General features: G+C 42.8%; 1 protein-coding gene across 3 annotated transcripts in view; it reads left to right on the top strand.

Moving 5' to 3' along the window:
* LOC119976313 (protein FAM124B) overlaps positions 1-24,421 on the top strand; it is a 60,626-nt gene extending 36,205 nt beyond the window's left edge. For all 3 annotated transcript variants that reach the window (XM_038816756.1, XM_038816753.1, XM_038816754.1), the window contains exons 3-4: positions 19,882-20,624; positions 22,642-24,421. In XM_038816756.1, coding sequence (XP_038672684.1) covers positions 19,882-20,624; positions 22,642-23,373 — 1,475 coding nt within the window. In that variant the 3' untranslated portion in view covers positions 23,374-24,421. The remainder of the gene's footprint in view (positions 1-19,881; positions 20,625-22,641) is intronic.
* Positions 24,422-26,147: the final 1,726 nt, after the last annotated feature.

Raw genomic sequence — 26,147 nt, 5'->3', positions numbered from 1 at the left:
ATTGCTGCTGCCTCACGGCGCCGAGGTCCCAGGTTCGATCCCGGCTCTGGGTCACTGTCTGTGTGGAGTTTGCACATTCTCCCCGTGTTTGCGTGGGTTTCGCCCCCACAACCCAAAAGATATTCAAGGTAGGTGAATTGGCCACACTAAATTGTCCCTTAATTGGAAAAATGAATTGGGTATTCTAAATTTTTTTTTTAAAAAAGCATATTTCATTGGAGACTGGCAGGAATCACTGAAGAAAACCTCAAAAATTGTGCATGCTTTGTGTGGCTTTGAACTGATACGTATAGTTTTATGTGCTCACACACAGACCTTCACAGATGGTAGATGTGTAATCTCTTTCCATCCTGCATCTAGTTATAATCCTGGCTACACCATCTGACGCTACTAAGACCAAAGAAAAATCATTTAATTAATGTTAGGATCAGAGACAAATCTGTTGTCTTGTGAGGCACAAATGAGATGAAATCATGCCACATACATTTTCCTGCCAATATTGCGCAATGTAAGTTCACCCCCAATATGTTACAGCCACCAAATGGCTTTTATAGTTACAAAAAAAGTTGTCAGTTTTTATGTTGCTTCAATAACTTTAAAAAAGTGACACTCAAAAGTTCATAACGCAAAAAATGAATTGGCATTTGAAAAAAAAAGCACATACATGATCAGTTACTGGATCATCACAGATCATTCATACACCCAAACCATGCTGCAGAATTTTACGGAAATATAATTTATTGAAGCTTGTTCATAACAGCTGACTACCGCCCCATTCTAGCAAGCATTTAGTCTGTAAAACATGGCCTATGCAAATTGTAAAGCTACCACTTAAAGCATTCCGCCAGTATTTTTATTAAATATTTATTATATTATTAATGTTTGTACATCCTCTGCATTTAAAAGAGAAATGCACATCTATTGGACAATTGCACTTATATGCGCCTTTCATGATCTCTTAATGACCGGAGCACTTTAAAGCTAATTATGTTTAGTCACTTTTAATTTTTTTTAAATAATAATCTTTGAGTGTTACAAGTTGGCTTACATTAACACTGCAATGAAGTTACTGTGAAAATCCCCTAGTCGTCACATTCTGGCGCCTGTTCGGGTACACTGAGAGAGAATTCAGAATGTCCAAATCACCTAACAGGCACATCTTTCAGGACTTGTGGGAGGAAACTGGAGCGCCCGGAAGAAACCCAAGCAGACACGGGAGAACATGCAGACTCCGCACAGATAGTAACCCAAGCCGGGAATTGAACCTGGATGCCTGGTGCTGTGAAGTAACAGTTCTACCCACTGTGCTACCATGTCGCCCTAGACACTTTTATAATTGAGGAAATATGGAAGCCAATTAATGCACAGCAAGTTCCCTCAAACAGCACTGAAATGCATGACCAGATCATCTGTTTTAGATGTTGGTTGAGGGATAAATGCTGGCCAGGTCTTAGGGATAGTGTTTCCCTTCCACCCATAATTCACTGGGATATTTTACAGGCACGGAGAGGGTACAACAGCTCATTGGGTAGCTGGCGTACTTTATTTGTATTGCTTTCAATTGCAGCTTAAAAAGACCTCTGGGAGGCATATGAAACCTTAATCCTGTTACTCCACACACTTTCAGGAAGAATAGCTTTGGCACATTATATAGTGATATTGCAAATACATTTAGAAAGTACATGCCTATGATGCCATGACAGATGGAGAACATTATAATTCTCCTGACTTTTTTACACTAACAGTATCCAGTGCTTTGTAGTCTCCAAACAAAGCCTGCATCAATAGTGTGCAATTCATTTCAATGCCAAGTGATTCTCATCAAACAATCAATTAACCTAAAATGAATGCAAGGCTGTAATTCAATGAAGGAGATATGTTGTTTACAGGTGTTATTAGCGTGCCCCTTTTCCACTTAGATGGAACACAGATGATAGAACTGGCATTGTTACCAAAGCTCAACATAGAACATACAGTGCAGAAGGAGGCCATTCGGCCCATCGAGTCTGCACCGACCCACTTAAGCCCTCACCTCCACACTATCCCCGTATCCCAATAACCCCACTTAACCTTTTTGGTCACTAAGGGCAATTTATCATGGCCAATCTACCTAACCTGCACGTCTTTGGACTGTGGAAGGAAACCGGAGCACCCAGAGGAAACCCATGCAGACACTTTAAAGCTCTTTAAATAATGGACAATGTGCATAAACATCCAAACAAGCTGAAGGAGCGAGATCTGAAAATCCTTCACCTTCTCCCCAATGCACTTGCATGACTGGAACTGAGTCATATCTTCCATTTATTGGCAGAAGACCTATTTTTAGGTGTTTTGGTCTTAGTACATCATGTATCATGAGCACGTTTTCTTCCTCCAAGAAACCAAGGAATCAGAGCCCAACATTGTATAATTGGTCTGTCACAATAATGTGTAGAAGGTTAATGGGTCGGCTGTCGTGATCCAGTCCAGTCATATTTCAGATTTCAAACTTCAAATCTAGTAGTCTAACTTGAGCCAAGCGATTCAAGAAAGTTGACTAGATTTATATTTAAATGTGGAGTTCAAACTTTAAAATTAATTGGAAAGTTAGCTTATTCCAAAGAAATAGTCAGTTTAAATATTTAGTAAAGCTTGTTTTTGATGTTTAGTTGCTTTATTACATTTATTTTTATTTGGCCAACAACACCCTTGGAGCAGTGTGGGCGTTGGCAGGGAGAATAGAACAATAAAATGGGAAAAAATCATCATAAGAAGGTGTTGCTTTAGTTAGGGCAGCTTTCAAACTATGGTAAATAGCTGTTCTTTTTCCCTTAAAAGCAAATCTTGAATTATTTTCTGAGTCTGCAGTCAACCAGGATTTCCTGATTAGAAATAGTTGCTGTAATTGAACAGTAGTAAAGCCCTTATCAGCATTCAGCAGCAGAGAAGGTATTGGCCCAGCTTCAGAAATAATTGACCTTCCTCACTTGTCCAAAACTACCAGGGCCAAGCCTTTGAGAGAGAATTGTTTCTTGAGGAAATGTGCTGCATAACAATGTTCATGTTCAGACAGTTTTCACTCGGGAGATGTGGGAGGATATAATTTGATATGTGACTGTTTATATACCATTTATATAAAGGAAAGTGCCTTGCTGGAACAGCATAGTAGCACAGTGGGTAGCACTGTTGCTTCACAGCTCCAGGGTCCCAGGTTCAATACCCGGCTTGGATCACTGTCTGTGCGGAGTCTGCACGTTCTCCCTGTGTCTGCGTGGATTTCCTCCGGGCGCTCCGGTTTCCTCCCACAAGTCCCAAAAGACGTGCTGTTAGGTAATTTGGACATTCTGAATTCTCCCTCTGTGTACCCGAGCAGGCGCCGGAATGTGGCGACTGGGGCCTTTTCACTACCTTCATTGCAGTGTTAATGTAAGCCTACTTGTGAAAATAAAGATGATTATTATTACATATTTAATAAACAGCAAATATTGGAATAAGCCATTCACCATTGGAATCCACTCCACCATTCAATGTGACCATGGCTGTTAGTCTTATTGAGCTCCTGAAGAATTGTGTATATTTCAATGTGATCACCTCTCAATCTTCTAAACTCTAAGAGATGAATTTTACAAGAGGTGTCAGAGTTCTGAGCCAGCACTTGCTGGTAGTGGGACTTGCTCAGCAATTTTACCTTGAGTGGCCTCCTAATTGACTGCTGAAGGACAGCACGTGAGCTCCTGATGCTGCTGGCCCAGTCATTGGACTGGCAGTTCTGAAGTGTCAGCAGCACCACCAGGAGAGGTGGTTGCTGCCAAGAATTACAGGAGACTTGGAGTCTCCGAGAGATCGGGATCGAGGATTGGAGGAGAAATCCCTCTGGTGTGGTCGCTGGGGCCACAGGTGCTGCCTTCCCTGTCCACATAGCCCCTTCCTTGGCCCAACGGAGCCTTGCCATTTAGTTGGCGGTCTCCTCACATGGAAGGGGTTTGCCCCACTCTCAACAAAATGAGAGTCTTTAAATATGTAAAATGGCTGCCCACCTCCCCACATCTAACAGCAGGGCCACACTGGGTACTAATCTGACCCAACTCCCCATGGTTCACTGGACAGGTGAAGTTCTGGCCTAGGTAATAATACAGGTTTAGTTCACCCAATCTTGTTATCGGACATCTGTAGTCACACAGACGCCCTGTGCAATTAGAAAATGCTCCAATCCCCTTGTTCTGAAAGCTAACATACTAATAGCCTCACTGCTGTACCTGCATGTTAATTTTGTGTTTTTATGTGAAAAGACACCATGTTTTGCCTTTTAAAAATTTTTACTTTCCTGTTTTTCCAACCAATATGGATGGCTTGACACTTTTCCACATTCTATTCTAGGTGTCATGTTCTCACCACTCACTGAACCTGTCTATCTCCCTCTGCAAGCTCAGTGCCGTCTTCACAGCTTACTGTTGCATCGAAATGTTGTCAAACTTGGTCACATTACACTCAGTCCCCTCATTAAAGTCTTTGTTATATACTGTAAATGGCTGAGGACCAAGCACTGATCCGTGCAGTACGCAAGTGGCTATATGCCAGCCCGCTGATCTAAAAGTGATCTGTTTAATTTTACTCTACTTCCTGTCCATTAACCAATTCACAATCTTTGCAAAATATTATCATCACTCTTATGAACCCTAAACTTGTGTAGTAATGTAATATTGTGGCATCGTATAAAGTTATTATTTTTCAATATTCAAATAGTTTCCCCCTTATCTGCCCTGCCAGTTACAGTTGGAAGAAAAGCGCAATTGAGATGTCAAACATGATTTTCAGTTCATAAAACTGTGTTAACTCTGCCCTATTTTATTATAATTTAAGTGCCTTGTCCCTAAAAATAGATTCTAATATTTTCCTTAACTACTGATGTCAGGTTGACTGGCCTTTAATTCCCTGTTTCCTTCCTCCATCCTTTCGGGGAGGGGGTGGGGGGGAGAATCCCACTCTTAGTGTTATAGGCCATCAAGTCCAGGGGATTGGTCATCTTTTGCTCCCATCAATTTCTCCAGTACTATTTAGTTACTGACACTAATTTCTTCAAGTTCCCGGGTGGGATTCTCCGACCCCGTGATTCACGCGACGCCGCACTGCGCCACGATTTTTTGACCCCGCGATTCATTCACCGATTCACCGGAGAATTGGCGCCGGCGTGGTCGGGGCCACTCTACGAGCCTGCCCCCCCCCCCTCCCGACGATTCTCTGCACGCAATGGGCTGAGTGCCCACCGGGTTAGGCCGAGTCCCGCCGGCGCCATTCACATGTGGTCCTACCTGGTGGCACCTCGGTGTTCTTTTTGCGGGGGGTGGGGGCTGGTGGGGGGGAGGGGGGATCCAACCCCGGGGGGGGGGGGCCTCCACGGTTGCCTGGCCCGCGATCGGGGAATACCGATCGGCGGGCGGGCTTATCCTGGTGGGGGCCTATGTTCCTCCGTGTAATGGCCGGGCCCTGTAGCTCTCCACCATGTTGCATCGGGGCCGGCGCGGAGAAGGCAACCCATGCGCATGCTCGAACCCGAGCTGGCCGTAGCGCGTGTGCGCGAACGTGCGCGGCCGTAGAGTGCATGCGTGGACCCGCGCTGCCCGTTCTGACGCCTGGATCAGCAGCTGGAGCAGTGTGAAGCACTCCTGTGCCATGCTGGCCCCCTGTGCGGCGCTGGATCGCTGATCCTAGGGGCACGTGACACCGCCGTAAAACGCTTCCCCCCACATTCTTGCTGGTCCCTTGGTTTTGCAATAATTTGCTGAACATATTTTTTATCTGTTCTATTGTGAAGGCAGATATAAACTTTTTATTTACTGTCTGCGATTTCCTTAAGCCTCATTTTAATTCCTTGTCTCTCTGCCTCTAAGGAGACATTTATTTTGCCAACCTCTGTACATATAGGGCAGCACGGTAGCATTGTGGATAGCACAATTGCTTCACAGCTCCAGGGTCCCAGGTTCGATTCCCGGCTTGGGTCACTGTCTGTGTGGAGTCTGCACATCCTCCCCGTGTGTGCGTGGGTTTCCTCCGGGTGCTCCGGTTTCCTCCCACAGTCCAAAGATGTGCAGGTTAGGTGGATTGGCCATGATAAATTGCCCTTGTTGGAACCAACAATTCTACGGACACGTGCTTGTAATTAGAATAGCGTTTTTAATATACTTACAACAGAGCCAGCCTGTTAGAAGTTGAATTTTCGGTGAACTGGCTGGCTGACCCTGTGGCACGGATCTTTATACAGCAGCTCCAGGGGGAGGAGTCCTGGGCGGAGCCAAGGGAGGAGCCCAGTACAAACTCTCGAGTACTCCCAGAGCTACTCCCCCTGGTGGTCAGGTAGTGCAACTGCACTTACAATATTGATAAATATATATACAGATTATAATACCGTGTGAATCTCATTGGATTGGATTTGTTTATTGTCACGTGTACCGAGGTACAGTGAAAAGTATTTTTCTGCAAGCAGCTCAACAGATCATTCAGTACTTTGAAGAAAAGGGAATTAAACAAAATTCAAGAAAATACATGAGAATACATTATACATGAGAATACATTCACCACAGCCCTTAGTGTCCAAAATTGCCCTTAGTGTTGGGTGGGGTTACTGAGTAATGGGGATAGGGTGGAGGTGTTGACCTCGGGTAGGGTGCTCTTTCCAAGAGCTGGTGCAGACTCGATGGGCCAAGTGGCCTCCTTCTGCACTGTAAATTCTATGATATAGAGGTGTAACAAACTGTTTTTATGTCTCCTGCTAGATCACTGTCATTCTCATTTCTCTTCTTGAATTTCTTTGCTGAATTCTAAAATCCTTCCTCTCCCTTAGGCTTACCACTCCTATTGACAATATTGTAAACCATCTATTCCTCTAATACTACCATTAACGTCTCTTGTTAGCTGTGATTGGACCATTTTCCCCAATGTTTTCTATTCTTCATGGCAGTGTATTGGTTGTGAATTAATAATTAATTCTTTAAAACTTTTCCATTCCTTAACATATCTATTTTTCCAAACTACTTGTGTAGTTTGCTTTATTCAGATGTGATAGTTTAGTTTCAAGTTGAACTAAGATATTCTCAAACTCATTATACAGTTTTATCATTATCATCACTCTTCCCCAGCGACTCTTATTACAATGTCACTGATTAACCCTTCTCTGAACAGTAATAGTTTTAAAATAGCTTGTTGCCTAATTGAAACCTTGTCATACTGATCTGTAAATCAGCATAATCAAAGACCCCTCCCACCCGGCTTACTCTTCCAACTTCTTCCATCGGGCAGGAGATACAAAAGTCTGAGAACACGCATGAAAATATTCAAAAACAGCTTCTTTTCCGCTGTTACCAGACTCCTAAACGAACTTCTTATGGACTGATCTGATTAATACTACACTCCTGTATGCTTCACCCAATACCGGTGTCTATGTATTTACATTGTGTACCTTGTGTTGCCCTATTATGTATTTTCTTTTTTAAAAATGTTATTTTCATGTACTAAATTATCTGTTTTAGCTGCTCGCAGAAAAATACTTTTCACTGTCGGTACACATGACAATAAACAAATCCAATCCATACTATTATTACAAATCTATTTCTTCCTCTTTATATAAAAATTAAAATCCCCCATAAATATTGTATTGCCCTTATCACACATCTCTAATTTCCTGACTGATCCTTTGCCCTACACTATAACTACTGTCAGGGAGCCTTAAATTGAATCCACCATTGCATACTGCCGCTTAGTATTTCTTAGCTTTGCCCAAACTGACTGTACAGTAAGTCTCCATTTTATGTTGTTTCACTTTAATGTTGTTCATTTATTCTCATTTGGTGTCACGAATTTCATTTTAACATGGTTTTGTGCCGGTCTGACGCACAGCCCAGTCGGCCCAATTTGTCACTCCCTGATCCACCCACTCACTGATCCTTCCTCTTGCTGAACATCCTGCTCCTAAACTCTCCCACTTGCCACTTCCCCCTCCTTTGCTGTGAGTAAGTGCTCTAATGATGAATGGCGAGAGGCTCTACTCTTCCTACCTCTTATTGCTCATCTCCGGTAATTGGAAATTATTAGCTGTGGGGCTCTGTGTGCTAATGCCCACTCTCCCAACAGAACCACTTTTCTAATTCAATATATATCATTTCAAATAAAGTAAAGATGACTCTGGACACTATTGGTGCATGAAACATGTGCACCCTCGTAGACAACACCAAGGTTGACAGACCTGAGAGAACTGCCAGTAGAGAGCTGGCCAGATACAACATCCAGTTCAAGACTTGCCTACCTGGGCCCTGTAACCCCATCCAGCCTTTGGACACTAGGAGCAATTTAGCATGGCAAATCCACCTAACCTGCACATCTTTGGACTGTGGGATGAAACTGGAGCACCCAGAGGAAATGCATGCAGACACAGGGAGAACGTGCAAACTCCACACAGGCGGATACCAAGGTCAGACTTGAACCCGGGTCCCTAGCGCCATGAGACAGCAGTGCTAAATACCACTGTGCCACCGTGCTGCCCTTAGTTGATCTAAACCAGGCATGTCCAACCTTTTCGTGTGTGGGGGCCATATTTCAAGCGGCCTCTCACTTAACGGCTGATGAGCAAATTTCGGAAAGAAAATGTTTGGCATAACATCCTAAACAAGAATTTCAAAATAGACTGAAGTTTGAAAAGAAACTACTTTGCTGAGTAAAGTGATGTGGAGTATATAAAGATGAGTTTTTAGAGTGTAATAGGGTGATGGTGTGTGTTTCTTGTTAACTTCCAGGTTCAGGGTGCTCACACAGCCAATCTCAGTCACTGAGAGTGAATCAGATTGCATGGGAGGCAGTGGAGTAGTGGTATTGTCACTGGTCTAGTAATCCAAAGACCCAGGTTCAAATCCCACCATTGAATTTGAATTCAATAAAAATCTGGAATTAAAAGTTTTATGACCATGAAATCATTGTCCTTTGTGTTGTCTGACCTACATGTGAATCCAGACCCACAGCTGGAACAGCCTCTTGAAGGAATAAAACAAATGGTGCTGTGATATATGGAGTGAGTCAGACTTATGGACACATTCTGCCCCGCTTACACTTTCTACTCACCGCTCTCTTTTCTCATACCTTCTCAGTCCCTCTCACACTCAATGCCAGCGCCCCCTCACATTCCCTCACATCCACTCACACCCCCTCACTCACCCCGCTCACAATCTTTCTTCCGCCTCACACTTTCTCTCGTCTTTCACACTCTTTTGTTCGCTCCTCTTGCTCTCTTTCTCTCTCTCTTCCCCCCCCCCCCCCCCCCCCCCCCAACTCACTCACTCATTCTCTCTCTCATTCACACTCTCTCTCTCTCTCTCTCGAGCAAATTTCAGAAATAAATATTTGGCATGACATTAAACAAGGGTTCAAAAAAAAACCACGAGGTATGGAAAGAAGCCAGGGAAGGAAAATAGGCTGCCTGTGATTGGATGAGCAGCTCTGTGCGGTTTCTTCCATTCAAACTGTTTGATTGGCATTTTGAAAACTGGCTCTGGGGGCTGCACAGAAAGGTATCGAGAGCCTCATCTGGCCCTCGAACTACAGGTTTGACAAGCCTGACTTAAATCATCCTGACCGAGTTGAGGAGGCTCTGCAGAAGGGTGCCATTTGTGGTGAAGGCCATGCCCATGGACATTGGTCGGTTGTGTGTTGCTGTGGAAAAGGCTACATCCTGGTAGGAGAGGAAATGAAACTCCTCATAAATGGAGGTTTGAAGTACTTTGTGACTGTGTTTAATGGCCTATGTGCTATGTGGACTGCTGAGCCAATTTTAACAAACATCTGGCATTGAATGTGTAATTTATAGTTTATAAACAAACACAATTTACATGTTAATTCATGTCTAACTTAGATTGGTGTGTAGAAGGTTAACTGTGATAGTATTTAGTGTTTGCTTTATTTTATTCTTGTATAATAATATTTCTGTTTTAATTCATGGAATTTTGTGGCTTCATTCTATCACTAAAGAACTTCAATTTCAATTTTTTTTCCTAAAATGTTACTGGTCTCTGCTGAGATTGTAACACCACCTCCCTTACTATTACAGTCCTCTATCACTACCACATTCTTTTTTCACGCCCTACACTTGAATGACACTGTGTGCCATGGTCAGTTTGCTCTCTCAGATTCACACAAACAGCAAGATCCTCATGCCTATTAGATAAAGGTGAAGGCTGAGAATCCTCCAATATTGTACTTCGGGACCGCTTACCCTCCTGACCCGCAATCACGCCCTCCTGGCGCTGGCCACGGCATAGCCCAAAGTGTGGGACTGCTCCTGGATCATAGCGTCCAGGTAACACTCCTCCTCATCCCTGATGAGCCACAATATCTATATCTCAGACTCCAGTTCAATAGTTCAGCTGAAGTTCTTTGAGGTGTAGACAATTACTGCAGAGGTGATTGGCCAGGATCGCGATGCTCCTTAAGTGTGACCATTCCTATGTTAACATTGTTCTATTCGTATCATTATTCAAATTGCATTATTTCATCAAAACTTGTATTGTTTTAACTTTTTAGTAAATTTCTTGATCTAGTTTATGTTATAGATAGATGACATTTATCCCTCCCTCCTGCCTTCCATGTACTGATTTCACTTTGCAATTTTTCTCCTGCTCCATGCATAGATGCGTATATTCTGGGGACCACACGTTTCCACTGCTTTGTACTCCCATGACCATGCTCCCTCACCATTTTGCACTCTGCTAATTAATTAAGATCCTTTCCTTGAGTCACCATTTGTAAGATAGATAAATTTTCATAATGGGGGGGGGGGGGTGCTCTTACAATGCAGTGCACCACCTACCCATCTGTCCTGACTTCTCCCCCATTTTACAGAGGGCAATGGAGGCATTTGGCAGTCTTTCCTTGGGTTCATGAGTTCTTTTCAATTAGATTGCATGCCTTCTCCCATCCCTGGCACTAATGCACCCAGAGCAGGAGGAGCCCATGTCAGGTAGGTAACCTGAGAGCTTTTAATAGACAAGCTGGTGTGGGGCAAGATGGGCCGGAATACATCTTTTGGGGACTTCTGGTTAGCCTTGGAGGCAGCCCGTCACAAGGTCATGCTCCCCCTTTAACATTCCTCCCGTGGCACCTCAAACCTGGCCCTGCCGATACCCCAGACTTTTATCATGGAAGTCCTGCCTTCATAAGCTCCTCCTCTTCTGAGACAGCCTGTAGTCCCAGCAGTAGCCACTGCTTGAATCTGGTGCTACTGGAACCACAGAGCTACCAGCCAATGAGATTGGCCATCATCTCTTGGAGTGAAGAATGAAAGACCCCCTTCTGTCAGTTAAGGCTCCATGAAGCTTTAAATGGCTGCAGTATTTGGGCAGCGTGGTGGTGCAGTGGTTAGCAATGCTGCCTCAGGGCACCGAAGACCCGGGTTCAATCCCGGTTCCAGGTCACTGTCCATGAGAATTTTCTACATTCTCCCTGTGTCTGCATGGGTCTCACCCCTACAACCCAAAAACATGTGGAGGGTAGGTGAATTGGCCTCACTAAATTGCCCCTTAATTGAAAAGCAAAAATTGGGTACTCTAAATTTATTAATAAAATAAATTGCTGCGATACAGCTGATATTGGCCAGGATGCATTCCCCACTAAGTTCCCGATCATCTAAAAACTCCTGCCCATGTAGCCGTTTAGCACACTAGCAGTGCAGTGATTATGCCATATGATTTTTTTCAGAGCTGTTTCCTAATCGCAAAGCAGAGCTACAGCTCTGCCTGTCACATAGAGATCACAATCTAAGAATCATTTTTGGATTATGCTAGGGGAAAATGATTAACATTTTTTGCAGCATTTCATGTAATTAATAACATTTAATGCAGAGTAAATAATTGTTTTTTATGAGCAACCCATTTATCAATGTGGAGTTTTTCTAACCTTACAAACTGCAAAGACTAATATTTTCTTCATGAAACTGAGTCTGTAGTTTTGCAATAATCTATAAAATCTAGAAAAAAATATAAAATTGTTCTGGACAAAAACCCTTCTTTCCTGCGCCAACTCTGCAACTCAGTCCAGTTCACATGCAACACAGCTGTGTACAAATATCTTATTCCAAACCTAATTTATTCAGGCAGATTTTGCTTGATTATTTGTTCAACTGTTTTACACTCGAGGAAAGTTAATCTCCTGAAATCCGTTGTGTGTGCAAAGTAATGATTCACCAAAAGATAGATTCAAATTTTGTATTACTTTTGGCAGTCTTAATTTTAAAATTGACCCTCCACATAAACAAATTCAAACATTTAGCTTTAAGTGTAATTGCCTCCAGATTAGCCCCGCACTAAATTATTTCTCCATTCCCTATTCATAAGGTGGATATTTTTTAATGGGCACAGTGTCCTGCTAGGCACAGTCAAAGTGACCTCCTGCTGAAAGTCAACAAAATCCAATATTCTTTTCTCCCCATAAATTGTTTTCCTCATACTTCATATTTTAAAATAATTGTTTGAACATACTTGCAGGATTGAAATTGGTGTGAGTAAATATCATTATATTTAAACACGTTATTCAGATGTGGTAACAGTGTACCTTCACAAAACCCTGTTTATGAAAAGATCCAAGTGGAACTAAACTTCAAAATACTTCACAGTACTTAACTAAGCTCCATGAATTGTCATTCTGGAGCTAATTGGAAATGGATATTGAATAATATTTGCATCGTGGAACAAGCTAGGAGGTCTTCTCATATCGATTTGATGATATCATGAAATTCGAATGTTTTGAAAGAACCTTGGATGAATTGTCTCATGTGCCTTTAAAGTACATTGTTGTTCGATTTTATGTTCCATTTTCTTTGTGTTTTTAAGCAAGTGGCATAGTTTCAATTTTTTTTGGCACTCTTGTGGGTATTTAAGGTGTTCTTATATGTATACTTTTTTTTTGAAAAAAAGACCTTCGGCTCATGCCTAAACTGCTAGCCAGAGTGTAATACCAGTCACGATGTCTGAAGAAGCAACTGTTCAATTTTCATGCTCCTATCTGCCGCTTTGTTCAAGCCATTGAAGAAAATCAGCCATTTCAATTCAATTCTTACAAAATTTAGGAAAGACTACCTTGGGTGGACATGTCCTTCCATACATAGCTTGCAATACTTTTCATGACATTCCAATTGCAATGATAATGTCATAGAGGCATTTTAATATAAAATAAGGCCATTCAGCCCATTGAATCCATGTCGGCCCCTGTAGAGCAATCCAATTAGTTCCATTCTCCTGCTCTAACTGCTGTAAGTTTATTTCCTTCCAGTGCCCATCCAATTTTGTTTTGAAAGCATTGATTGTCTTTGCTTCCAGCACCCCCGAAGGCAGAAAGTTCCAGATCATTAGCACTCGTGTAAAACAAAAACGTTCTTCCTCGCATCCCTCCTGCATCTCTTGCCCAAAACCTTAAATCTATGTCCCCTATTCCTTGTACAATCAGCTAATGGAAACAGCTTCTATTTTTCAACCTTATCGAAACTTTTCACAATCTTGTAAAACGCTATCAAATCTGCCCTCAAGGAGAACAACTCCAGCATCCCCAACCTAACCTTGTCGCCAAAATCCCTCATCCCCAAACCATTCGAGTAAAACTCCTCTGCACCATCTCAAAAACCCTTACACCCACCCTAAAGTGCACTGACCAGAACTGGACACAATACTTTAGTTGTGGCCTAACCAGAGCTTCATAAAGATTCAACATAACTTTTCTGCTTTTGTGTTCAGTACCTCTATTTATGTTCAGTGCCTCAACCGGGATCTTGGATTCATGTCGCATTACATTCACCCCCACCATCTGGCCTGGACTTGCAAAATTCCACCAACTGTTCTGGCTTGAGACAATTCACACCTCTTTAACCTGTGATTATCCCTCTCTCTGGATCTGTAATGATTTGATTACCTGCAAATTCTCGCATTCCAAGCATTGTCCGGCATTGCTGACTTTGTCTATATAAATGTTTCTGGATCATACCTCTCCAGTCACCTGAAGAAGGAGTTGCGTTCCGAAAGCTCGTGTTTGAAACAAACCTGTTGGACTTTAACCTAGTGTTGTAAGACTTCTTACTGTGCTCACCCCAGTCCAACGCCGGCATCTCCACATCATGTCTGTTTATGAAGTCCAAGATTCCATTTGATTTGCAAACCACTCTCTCAAAATGTCCTGCCACCTTCAATGATCTATTCACATGAGCACCCCATCCCTTTGCCTTTAAAGCTATGCCATTTAGTCTATATTGCCTCTCTTTATTCCTTCCACCAAAGCCTATCACCTTGCACTTCTCTGCATTAAATTCCATCTACAATTTGTCAGCCCATTCTGCTAGCTTATCTGTGTCCTGTTTCAATCAGCCTGTCCACCACACTTCCAATTTTAATAGAAGACAGGGCAGAAGGAGGCCATTCAGCCCATTGAGTCTGCGTCGATTCTCTGAAAGGGCACCCTGCGTAGGTCCATGACCCCACCCTATTCCAGTAACCTCACCTAACCTTTAAACACAAAGGGGCCGTTTAGTATGGCCATTCCACCTAACCTGCACATCTTTCGACGTCATCAGCAAATTTGGACATCTTTACTTTTTCTTCCAATAGTGATAGTTGTAGAGACCTGCGGCGGGATTCGCCGACCCCACCCCCCCCTCCCCCCTCCCCCCCAGCCGAGTCGGAGAATTGCCGGGGAGGGGGGGGGGGTGGCGTGAACCCCGCCCCCGCTGACCGCCAAATTCTCCGGCGCTGGAGAATTGGCGGGGGTGGGAATCGCGCTGGCCGGGCGGGCTCCGGGGTCCTGGGAGGGGCGCGGGGCGATCTGGCCCCGGGGGGTGCATCCACGGTGGCCTGGCCCACGATCGGTGCCCACCGATCCACGGGAGGGCCTGTGCCATGGGGGCACTCTTTTCCTACGTGCCGGACATGTGGACCTCTGCAATGGCCAGCCTGTAGGTGACCCCCCCCCCCCGCGCATGCACGGAGATGACGTCAGCAGCCGCTGACGCTCCTGCGCATGCGCTGATCCGTGCCGGCCGTCGGAGTCCCTTCGGCCCCAGCTGGCGGGGCGCCAACCACTCCGGGGTGGGCCTAGCCCCTAAAGGTGCGGAGGATTCCGCACCTTTGGGGCGGCCCAATGCCAGTGTTGTTCACGCCACTCCACCCCGCCCGGTACAGGAGAATCCCGCCCCAGAGAACTTTTAAAAAGAAATCCAAATGACCTGAAAGGATGACATAACAAGATTTTATATTCTAATTAATTTACTGTAACAAAAGACTACTGGCAATACTACTTGATGAACTTCTGCCCACTTTTCATCCGCCTGCATATGTACAGGTCTCCATTTTCTCATCAAGACATCACTTTTACGGTAATAACACTCTGGTATACACTCAGATTCTTCTTCCGTATATGCTTTCTGATATATCCGTTTTATTTCTACATCTTTCTGTTGTAACTCCGCCAATTTTCCTGAACTAAAAATAACCGCCTCATCCTCCACCTGTTCTTGTTCTTTTTCAACCATCTGATCAAAAATCGTTTCATATAATTGCACTTCAACTTCATATTCACTCTTTGATTTCTCCTCTTGTCTTAGTCTGTGACTTTGCGACCGGGTAACTACACAATCCGGAAAAATCCCAGGATATTCGTCCTTCACCACTTCAGTTGTCTGATTTTCCACTGGCTTATCAACCACAGTAGGCATCACTCCCACTTGCGATCCAGCTATATCATTACCCAAGATAAACTGTATTCCTGGACAAGATAGTTTATCTATTACTCCTAATACCACTTCACCACTCTTCACTGGACTTTCCAACCTTACCTTATATAATGGAACGCTACTCCTCTCACCCTGAATTCCACATATCACCACCTTTTCTGGCAACATTCTTCCCAAACTACATAATTCGTCATCTCTTACCATTAAAGATTGACTAGCCCCTGTATCTCTTAAAATTGTGACTTCTTTACCTGCTCCTCCTGATACACATGAGTAAACTTTACCCACACAAGTGACATCTGGCACCTTCTTAACAATTACTTCTTGAACAGGCTGTACAATTGTTTGCACCTCCTTCGCTTCCCTTGGGCTTTCCTTTACCACTCCAACAAATCCCACTGTCTTATCCTGTTTTACCACATCAGCCTTCCCAGTGCTTTTCTTCAACCACCAACACTGACTTTACATGGCCTAGTTTATGACAGTGAAAACATTTGAAACTTTTCATTTCTTTTCCACCCTCCTGGATTTCTTTTTTAATCTGAGGTACACTCTCTTTATTGTCTCCCATCAGATCATCTTTACCTTTACCATTTCTAATGCCCCCAGTTTCTATCCCTCACCGGCTGAAACTGATGTCGGAAACCAATCTTTGATTTATGAACTAATTCATAATCATCTGCCATCTCTGTTGCTACTCTCGCAGTTTTAACCCTCTTTTCTTCCACATGAGTTCTCACTACATTAGGAATTGAATTTTTAAACTCCCCCAAAAGTATAATTTCTCTGAGAGCTTCATACGTTTGATCTATTTTCAAAGCCCTTATCCACCTATCAAAATTACTCTGTATGAGCCTTTCAAACTCCATGCATGTTTGACCAACTTCTTTCCTTAAATTTCTAAACCTTTGTCTGTAAGCTTCAGGCACTAGCTCATATGCATTTAAGATGGATTTCTTCACCTCCTCATACGTTCCAGATACCTCCTCCGGTAGTGATGCAAACACTTCACTAGCTCTACCTACCAGCTTTGTTTGAATCAGTAACACCCACATGCCCTGTGGCCATTTCATTTGTTTAGCTATCTTCTCAAATGAAATAAAAACGGCTTCCACTTCCTTCTCGTCAAACTTTGGCAATGCTTGGACATATTTAAATAGATTCCCACCAAGCCTTCGACTATGACGCTCTTTCTCACTATCCTCATCACTATCATTCAACTGTACGTTTCCATTTATGCCTGCCAATTTTAACTGATTGTCATGTTTCATGGCCATTTTCTGAAGTTCAAGCTCCCTCTCTTTATCTTTTTCCCTGATTCCCTTTCTTTTTTTTGTTCTGCGAGGGCTATTCTTTCTTTTCTCCTTTCTTCTCTCTCCTTTTCTTTTTCCTCTCTCTCTCTCTCTCTCTCTCTCTCTCTCTCTCTCTCTCTCTCTCTCTCTTTCTTTTTCCTCTCTCTCTCTCTTTCTTTTTCCTCTCTCTCTCTCTCTCTTTCGTATTAAAGCCGCTTTCTTTCTCATGTTCCATTTGTTTAATTTGAACTGAATTTTTGCCATTTCCAATGAGTCAGACTCTATCTCATGCAACTTTAAATGCTTAACCACCGCTGTAATTACCTCATCTTTTCACATTTTGTTAGGTGATGTTAACTGCAATGTTTGTGCCAAATCTAACAGTCTGCTTTTAGTCTCTGTCCGTAAGGTACTGCATGTGACATTCTCCACCCCCAAAAACTTCTGAGCCTCTCAAAGAGCCATTGTTCACAACACTCTCCCCACTTAAACTAAAATACCACACCGGAAAAGCAACAATCCTTCACTGTCTTTAAGTTCACAAAAGCCAATCCAATAGATAGACTTTTATCCCCCTCGAGCCCCCAATTGTTATGGGAGCGGCGTTTTCAGAACCCCAAAATGTATCATGGAGTTCAACCAACCTCTCCCTTTAATGTATTGTTGCTTTTGAAGCACACGGCTTGGTCTCCAGGTGTGATATTACAATTATGGACACGTGGGTTTTTAAACACAAAACACTGTTTATTCCATGAATTCAACTTAACCTTTTTAAATGAACATTGGATCCCTTAACACCCCTTACTTCAAAGATAACCCCAAAAATAATACAACACTAAATAATCCCTCAAAATGTTCCTTCAAACCTCCAAAAGACTTAACACCTTTAAACAGAAATACATCAGGTTAAAGACATTACTATTATGAGTTTAAATCACCCAAATGATTCAGCGATGGTCTTTCCTGGCAGAGATCACCGCAGATCCAGCTCACTGCAAACACAGACACACCCACGCTCTTTTTCTTCATGCAGCTCTCAGCAAACCAGCCAGACACTCTTCAGCTGCTCTATCTCAAACTGAAACTGAAAGCAGAAGTGAGCTCAACTCAGTTACCCTCACTCTCTGACATCATGTCAATAATATGAGCTGCTCTATTTCTTAAAGGTACACTGCTTAAACATCCATTTCTTAAAGGTACTCTCACATGACACTTGTTACAATTATATTGAAAAAAAATGCTCCCAGCACTGAATCTTGAGAAACTCCACTGTCGACCATCTTCTTGCCTGAAAGACAACTATTTATCGCAACTCTGTTTCTGCCCTAAGTCAGTATCCAAGCTGATGAGACTCTCCTATTCCGTGCCCCTATTCCGTGGCCTCAAATTTATCACCAGCCTTTTACATGGTACTTTGTCAAAGGTTTTCTTAAAATCCATATAAACAACAACCATCATCTTCTCTTCATCAACCTTCTCTAATCCATAATAAAAAATTCAGTTAGATTAGCCAAATTCAATCTGCCATTTATAAATCCAGGCTGGCTCTCCTTAATTAACTAAATACATGAGAGTATCTTTTGAAGTAGTGACATTTGTAGATAATCCTCTGGAGGGGATGTTATCTTGGAGTGTATGGCATCTTAAATATTTTGCTTCCTTAAATGATTAGAATCACCTGATGCTTGTGGCATTAATTATTTGTTTTATTCTAGTATTCAGAATCACAGGATCTTTATGGTGTAGAAGGAGGCCATTTGGCCCATTGTGTCTGCACCAGCTCTCGAAACAAGCATTGTGGCTTACTGCCATTCCCCTGCCTTTTCCCCACACGTCTGCACGTTGTTTCTATTGAAGTAATCATCTAATGCCCTTTTGAATGCCTCGATTGAACTTGCCTCCACCACACTTCCAAGCAGTGCATTCCAGACCCCAACCACTTGTTGTGTGAGAAAGATTTTTCTCCTGTCATATTTGCTTCTTTTTCAAATCACGTTAAATCTGTGCCCCCTTGTTGATCTTTTTATGAGCAGGGACAGTTTCTCCCAAAATGCTCTATCCAGCCCCCTCAATTTTGAACATCTCTACCAAATCTCCTCTTAACCTTCTTCTCTCCATGGAGAACAGTCCCAACATCCCCAACCTCTCCACTCTATCCTCAAAATTGAAGTTTCTCATGCCGTAAACCTTTCTTGTAAACGTCATCTGCACTCTCTCGAACGCAGTCACATCTTTCCTGTAATGTGGTGCCCAGAGCCATGCACAAAATACCACCCGAGGTCTAATTAGCGCCTTGTATAAGATCAGCATAACTTCCTTGCTCTTGCACTCTATGCCCCTCTTAATAAAGCCCAGAATATATATTCTTTATTAACTGTTCTCTCCACCTGTCCTGCCACCTTCAATGATCTATGCACATATACACCCAGGTCCATCTGCTCCTGCACCCCTTTGAGAATTTTACCCCTTATTTTATATTGCCTCTCCATGTTCTTCCTACCAAAATGCGTCATCGGCCATCTATCTACCCACTCCACCGTGTTGATGTCCTTCCATACAGTTCACAACACAAGTTTGTGAAATTGTCCCCTGCACACCAAAGTCTCGATCATTAATTCGTATCAAGAAAAGCAAGAGTCCCAATATCGACCCCTGGGGAACACCACTGCAACCCTTCCTCCAGCCTGAAAAATATCCATTGACCATTACTGCCTGCTTTCTGTTATTCCGCTAATTTTGTAACCGCATTGCTAATGTTGCTTTTATTCCATGAGCTTAATTCATTAACTTTTCTCAAGTCTGTTGTATAGCAGTGTAACGCGTGTTTTCTCAATGTCAATTAACACAATTTCCTCTGTTTTTAAGGTGAACCTCTGCTGGAAGAGGGTCAAGACCCTTTTCGGATGACTGTGCATCTGCTGGCAAACCCTGGTGAATCTCGAGGATTACAGAAAACTTTAGACTGCCTGTTGCATTGGCTGAGCCCAGATATCCAGTTGTTCCATGTTTCTGAGCGGGCAACGCCAATCAAACACTGTGACGCACAGCACAGAAAAAGCTCTGGCTACCCATCTCTCTCTGTTATTCTATTCCTGCATGAAGACTTTGGTGAGGAACGAATTTTACAAGTTCATGACTTTTTCCAGGGCCTACCATGGCATTATCATCACAGTGAAAGTGTAGGTGGGAAAATCCTTCCTTATATGATTTGTTGTCAGGACTTCTATTCCTTGGATGCCAACATGCCTCTCTGGGCTGTAAGACAAGTGCATTATGGCACCGAGATCTTGCGAGTTACCGTGTGCTGCAGCAATGAAAATTTTGAAGATGCTGTCAAACTCTATGAGTTAATTTTGCAGAAGAAAGCTGCTGTGCAGAAAATGGACTTTTGCTGTTTCACAGTGTTCTCAACCCAGAGCTTCTGTATCCAGCTTTCTTTAAAACAATTGCCACCTGGAGTTCCTGTTGATGTGAAAGAATCAGCTGTGCTTCAGTTCAGAGTGCATGCAATTGGAGAGCTGGTGCCACTTCTTCCAAATCCGTGCATCCCCATCAGCAATACGAGATGGCAAACCGAAGACTATGATAGAAACAAGATCCTTTTCCAAGTAGGTATTCCATACTGACAGCCAGAAACTTTGGTTGCATCACCTTCATGCAGCCATTCCTTAACAAATCTTCATGGTAGTTATTCCGCGTTCCTACTATATTGGTAAAGTAATTTCTCCTGAATTCCTTATTGGGTTTATTAGTGGCAATTTATATTTATAATCTCAAGTTTGGATACCCCACAAATGGAATTATTTTCTCCATGTTTACCCCACCCCCCAGTCTTCTCTTTTCAAGAGAAATGAGTAAGAAGTCTTACAACACCAGGTTAAAGTCCAACAGGTTTGTTCAAACACTTGCTTTCGGAGCACTGCTCCTTCCTCAGGTGAATGAAGAGGTATGTTCCAGAAACATATATATAGACAAATTCAAAGATGCCAGTCAATGCTTGGAATGTGAGCATTGGCAGGTGATTAAGTCTTTACAGATCCAGAGATAGGGTAACCCCAGGTTAAAGAGGTATGAATTGTCTCAAGCCAGGACAGTTGGTAGGATTTCGCAAGCCCAGGCCAGATGGTGGGGGATGAATGTAATGCAACATGAATCCCAGGACCCGATTGAGGCCGCACTCATGTGTGTGGAACTTGGCTATAAGTTTCAGCTCGGTGATTCTGCGTTTGTAGATCTTGAAGGCCGCCTTGGAGAACGCATATCCGGAGATCATAGGCTGAATACCCTTGATTGCTGAAGTGTTCCCCGACTGGAAGGGAACATTCCTGCCTGGTGATTGTCGTGCGATGTCCGTTCATTCGTTGTCGCAGCGTCTGCATGGTCTCACCAATGTACCACACTTCGGGACATCCCTTCCTGCAGCGTATGAGGCAGACAACGTTGGTCGAGTCGCACGATATGCACAATACTGCCAAATGTGATCTGGCGAAGATTCAATGAAAGTTGGGGGCAACACGGTAGCATAGTGGTTAGCACAGTTTCACAGCTCCAGGGTCCCAAGTTCAATTCTCAGCTTGGGTCACTGTCTGTCTGGAGTCTGTACGGTCCCCCCCCCCCCCCCACCCCCCCTTTGTGTGCGTGGGTTTCCTCCGGGTGCTCTTGTTTCTTCCCACAGTCCAAAGATGTGCAGGTTAAGTGGATTGGCTATTCTAAATTGTCGTTAATGTCCACAAAAAAAAAGGTTAGGTGGGGTTACTGGCTTACGGGGATAAAGGGGGATAGGGTGGAGGCGTGGAACGTAAGTGGGGTGCTCTTTCCAAAGGCTGGTGCAGACTTATTGGGCTGAATGGACCCCTGCACTCTAAATTCTATATAAAAAATGTTAACAATTTGCATTGTCATGAGGTTCTTTTAAGTGTTGTCCATATGGTTCATCAATGTCAGCACTCTGGAATTGCTTTCCCATTGGCCCGCTACAGATACTTCACTGATGCCCAGACATTATCCCAGCGTTATCTCTCTATCAATCTGTGATGCTAATTTAAATATACATTTATACTTTGGTACTGATCATTTGGGTTCACTATGCCTAGCGTAAACTGCAACTGAGGAATTATTGCCCTTAAACTCAATACAGTATAGGATAATGTGAGTTTGTTGATAAAACCTTTCTTTGCTTGAGAACCAACATTAATTATGTAAATTGTGTTCAATACAATGTAAACTTCTGGTAATCCTTTCAATAAGACTGTTGAATATTTTTCAAATTTGTTAAATCTGTAAACTCTTTCATCAAAAACCTCAAAGGTAATTATTGAAAAGGGCAGAGCATTACAAAGCAAATTTCTTTGAGCAGATAAAGCCCCTTGTAGAACACTAGTTTTTTTTAATACTCTGTACATTTAGCACCAACTCGGATAATTTCCCTTATGGTAATTCAAATATATTTAAAGATGGTATGTAACATTAATGTTTTTAAATAGTGTTTTTGTTATGTAATCGCATCGCGTTAAACTGAGGCTCATTGAAAATGAGCTCATTTTTTTGGAGTGCTTACTACTAACTAAGTTAATTGTGTCCTTTAAAGATCTTCATACTGATCTACTAACTTTAAACCCCTTACAGGTCAGAGGGAATATTCAGCACTTGGACAGAAGTTACTCTGCCTCCCAAGTGCATGGTAATACTGGTTTGAGCAATTACTCATGTAGTTCTGTGCCATGCAATCAAAATTCACTTCCAGATAAGTGGCTCCACAACCGAATGCCTCAGGCCAAGATCAGAATGGTTTCCACTTTGACAGAAGGTGAATCAGAGAGGAGATGTGTGAAAGGAAAACAAAGAAGCAGTTTAAATGGAATACTGGACAGAATTGATATGAGTACCTCAGAGAGTTTGTGCAGCACGCCCAAAAGCAGCTCCTGCTACTCATCACAGCGCAGCAGTCCAGCAACATTATCTCGTTGTGATCTTGCGTGCTACTACAACACATCTACAAATCTCCGAAACTTTGAAAATGAAACCAACACTGGACTACAAAATGCAGAAACTGATGTTGACACCGGATTCATAGTCACAAAGTCATACTTATCTTCTGACGATAGCCTCTGTTCTTTGGACACATTTCCAGCAAACTTAAAGACTAGTCTTCCTAGTTTAAGTTCAACAAGCCTTGCATTAAAACCAACAGTAAGAACTGGACTAAAAGGTGCAATGTCTTCTGAGAATACCAGTATTTTGAGCAGGAAATGGCACACCTCCAATGTTGGGTTGAAGCATGCACATTGTTGTCAACAGTCACTTGAAGCCCACCCGCAGTTGTATGAAAGTGGTGTGGAGGAAGAATTTTTCATCTAGAGTGACATATGACAACTAGTTGTGAAACTAGATTTCGCCTGCAAAACAATGTTGTAAAGTACACATACTTGCAAGAGGCAACGCCATGAATTAACAAAATCTAGGCCGTTTGTCATTTTTCTTTAAGTAAAAAAAGTTGGTTTATTAATCACGTTACAATTTTACTTGCACTCACTGTAAGATTTGTCCTATAGAAAAAGCTAAACTCCACCTGAGCTATGGATGTGCAGAATTTTTGAAATGATTATCTTTAAATTGTAAACCATTCTTACTTAATTTAATTATAATGTTAATCTAGAATTGCAGAAACTGCACAATAATTTTCTTGTAACTCTAATCTGCTAAAATAAGCATATAACAAAATTTATCTTCTCCGTGATGTGTAGACATGGGACAGGATTTTCACACTGGCGAGATCTTAGGATCCCGCTGACAGTGCATCTCGCGGTGGAGAGGGATGCGTTCAGTGGGAAACCCCGTTGACAATGGCAGGGTCAGCAGATCCTGCTGCCAGCCACTGCCGAGCTGTCCTCTGTTGCTGCAGAACATGCTACAGAGAAGGAGGTAAATGCGGATTTTCCACAGGTCCCTGTGGCTTGTTTCGCAGAGGAGGTAGGTCCACCCTTGGCCACTGCGGTGGGATTTTCTGGTCTTGTCATCAAGTGTTTCCCATTGAACATACTCCCTCCGCTGCCAGGTAATCTGTGGTGGGGGTACTGTTGATGAGACCAGAAAATCCCACTGGCAGGAACGGCCAGAAAATTCCAGCCATTGTGACTGCACCCTTCAGGGTTTAAAGAAGGGCATGAAAGCATTGTGTTTTTTTTAAACAAACTATTTCAAAGATTTATGATCAATTTGCAATCTGTTTGGAATTTCTTTCTTTGTATTTATCAAATTTTTGTTTGAAGGTGGCAGATTAGATTGCTTGGGGGATTCACAGATGTTGCCCGTTGCGTGGCATCTAGTCCATCTAGTTGAAGTGCCTTCAATTGATTAATGCAATTCACACTCGCATTACTCTATAACTTTTTATGTTCTGGTTATATCAGCCACTGTTTAAACAAAATAAAATTGATCGGATATTAGAAAGTTTATTTTAATTATTTGAACAATTTGATTTGTTTTTAGAGGGTGATGAGGTGAGATTCTCTTTTAATATCACCATTTCACAATAAGTGGCAAAGCAGATAGTTTAGAAAATGTTTATGATCACCATTATAGCTCTTGAATTATGCACCGCTCCATTTTATACAACTGCTAGCCCAGAACTGAAAAGTGTGTACTATTAATGTATCATGTACAGTGTATACAATTTATTCTATGAATGAAAATGACAATCCAGTCAGACCTACTTCCTTGTATTTTAACAGCTTTTTAATATAACAGGTAGAATTCTATCTGTGGCGGACTGTTCTCAACGATTTGCATAGAAAGTCGACGTCACTTCTGTTCTAAAATAAAAGCAGAAAATGCTGGATAATGTCAACAGGTTTAGCAGGATCTGTGGAGAAAGAAGTAGAGTTAACTTTTTGAATCCATATGACCCTTCTGCAGAACTTATGTTCTCTTGCTTTTTGCTGGTTCCCACACAATTGAATTAAAATTTAACGGGCGGCACGGTGGCGCAGTCGTTAGCACTGCTGTCACATGGCACCGAGCACCCGGTTCGATCCCTGCCCCGGGTCACTGTCCATGTGGAGTTTGCACATTCTCCCCGTGTCTGCGTGGATCTCACCTCCACAACCCAAAGATGTGCAGAGTAAGTGAATTTGCCATGCTAAATTGGGGAAAAAAGAATTAGGTACTCTCAATTTATTTTTTAAAATTTAAATTTAAAGTGTCGGCAGCGTGCACAAGAGACTCGTGCGATCAGGCCGCGGAGAAAGCTTTTCAGTGGTAAAACCATCATTAGCTGACAATACTGCAGGTACGGGCGGGCTACGGGAGAGCCTCCTCACAAATAGGGAGGCTCCTGATCACAGCCATAACTTTCCTGTCCAACTCCATTGCCTCTATCATAGGTCCGTTGAAGCACATAGCTTTGTTTTTCAGATTTAAATTTCACTTGCAAATATTTCACATTGCATCACATTATTCATGTGTATGTCATTGTTACTTGTTGGGACTGCTTCGTCAGAGAGCTAATTGTACTGGCACACCTCATGGTTTGCACACATTGATGGTTGGTTACAGGGGAGTTGGGGGCATTTCCTTATTGTGGAAGAAATCATGTGTTTTTATTGAATGGTCATTTTAGTGTGTAATGTTGCACTCACCACTCTGAGACTGACTGAACCTGCAGGCTCAGTTGGCCCTCCCTTCTGTGCATTGTAAAGGACATTGTCCAAGATGATATCTCAGGGAGGATAGTTGAAATGTGTAGGTCAGTTCAAACAATTCTGCCTACCAACATCTTGACATGGACCCGCAGGTGGATAATACTGACACCACCCTTTAGGCCCCTTATTTTCTTACCTTGACTGATCACACACAGGATGCAGGCCATTCCTTCTTCCACTCCTCCATGCACCCTCTCCTCCCTTGGACTCTCCCCACCACTATTCCACTCCTCCATGCCTGCAACCCAATCCACACTCCCTGCCCTCCCTCACCACTGGCTCAATCTTGTTGGTCCTGAGCGTCCATGCAAGCTACCATTTTACTGTTTGCATTTCTTGTGGTGCAGAGTTCAACAAGAAGAACCTCCGACAGAACTGTACCAAGCCGACTGTTACATGCCACCATGTCTGAGTGCCACAAGACTCTCGTGT

This window comes from Scyliorhinus canicula, chromosome 13 (genome assembly GCF_902713615.1).
Source record: "Scyliorhinus canicula chromosome 13, sScyCan1.1, whole genome shotgun sequence".
NCBI classification, from domain to species: domain Eukaryota; kingdom Metazoa; phylum Chordata; class Chondrichthyes; order Carcharhiniformes; family Scyliorhinidae; genus Scyliorhinus; species Scyliorhinus canicula.
The sequence above is the reverse complement of the archived record's forward strand: the minus strand, read 5'-3'. Positions and strand labels throughout refer to the sequence as shown.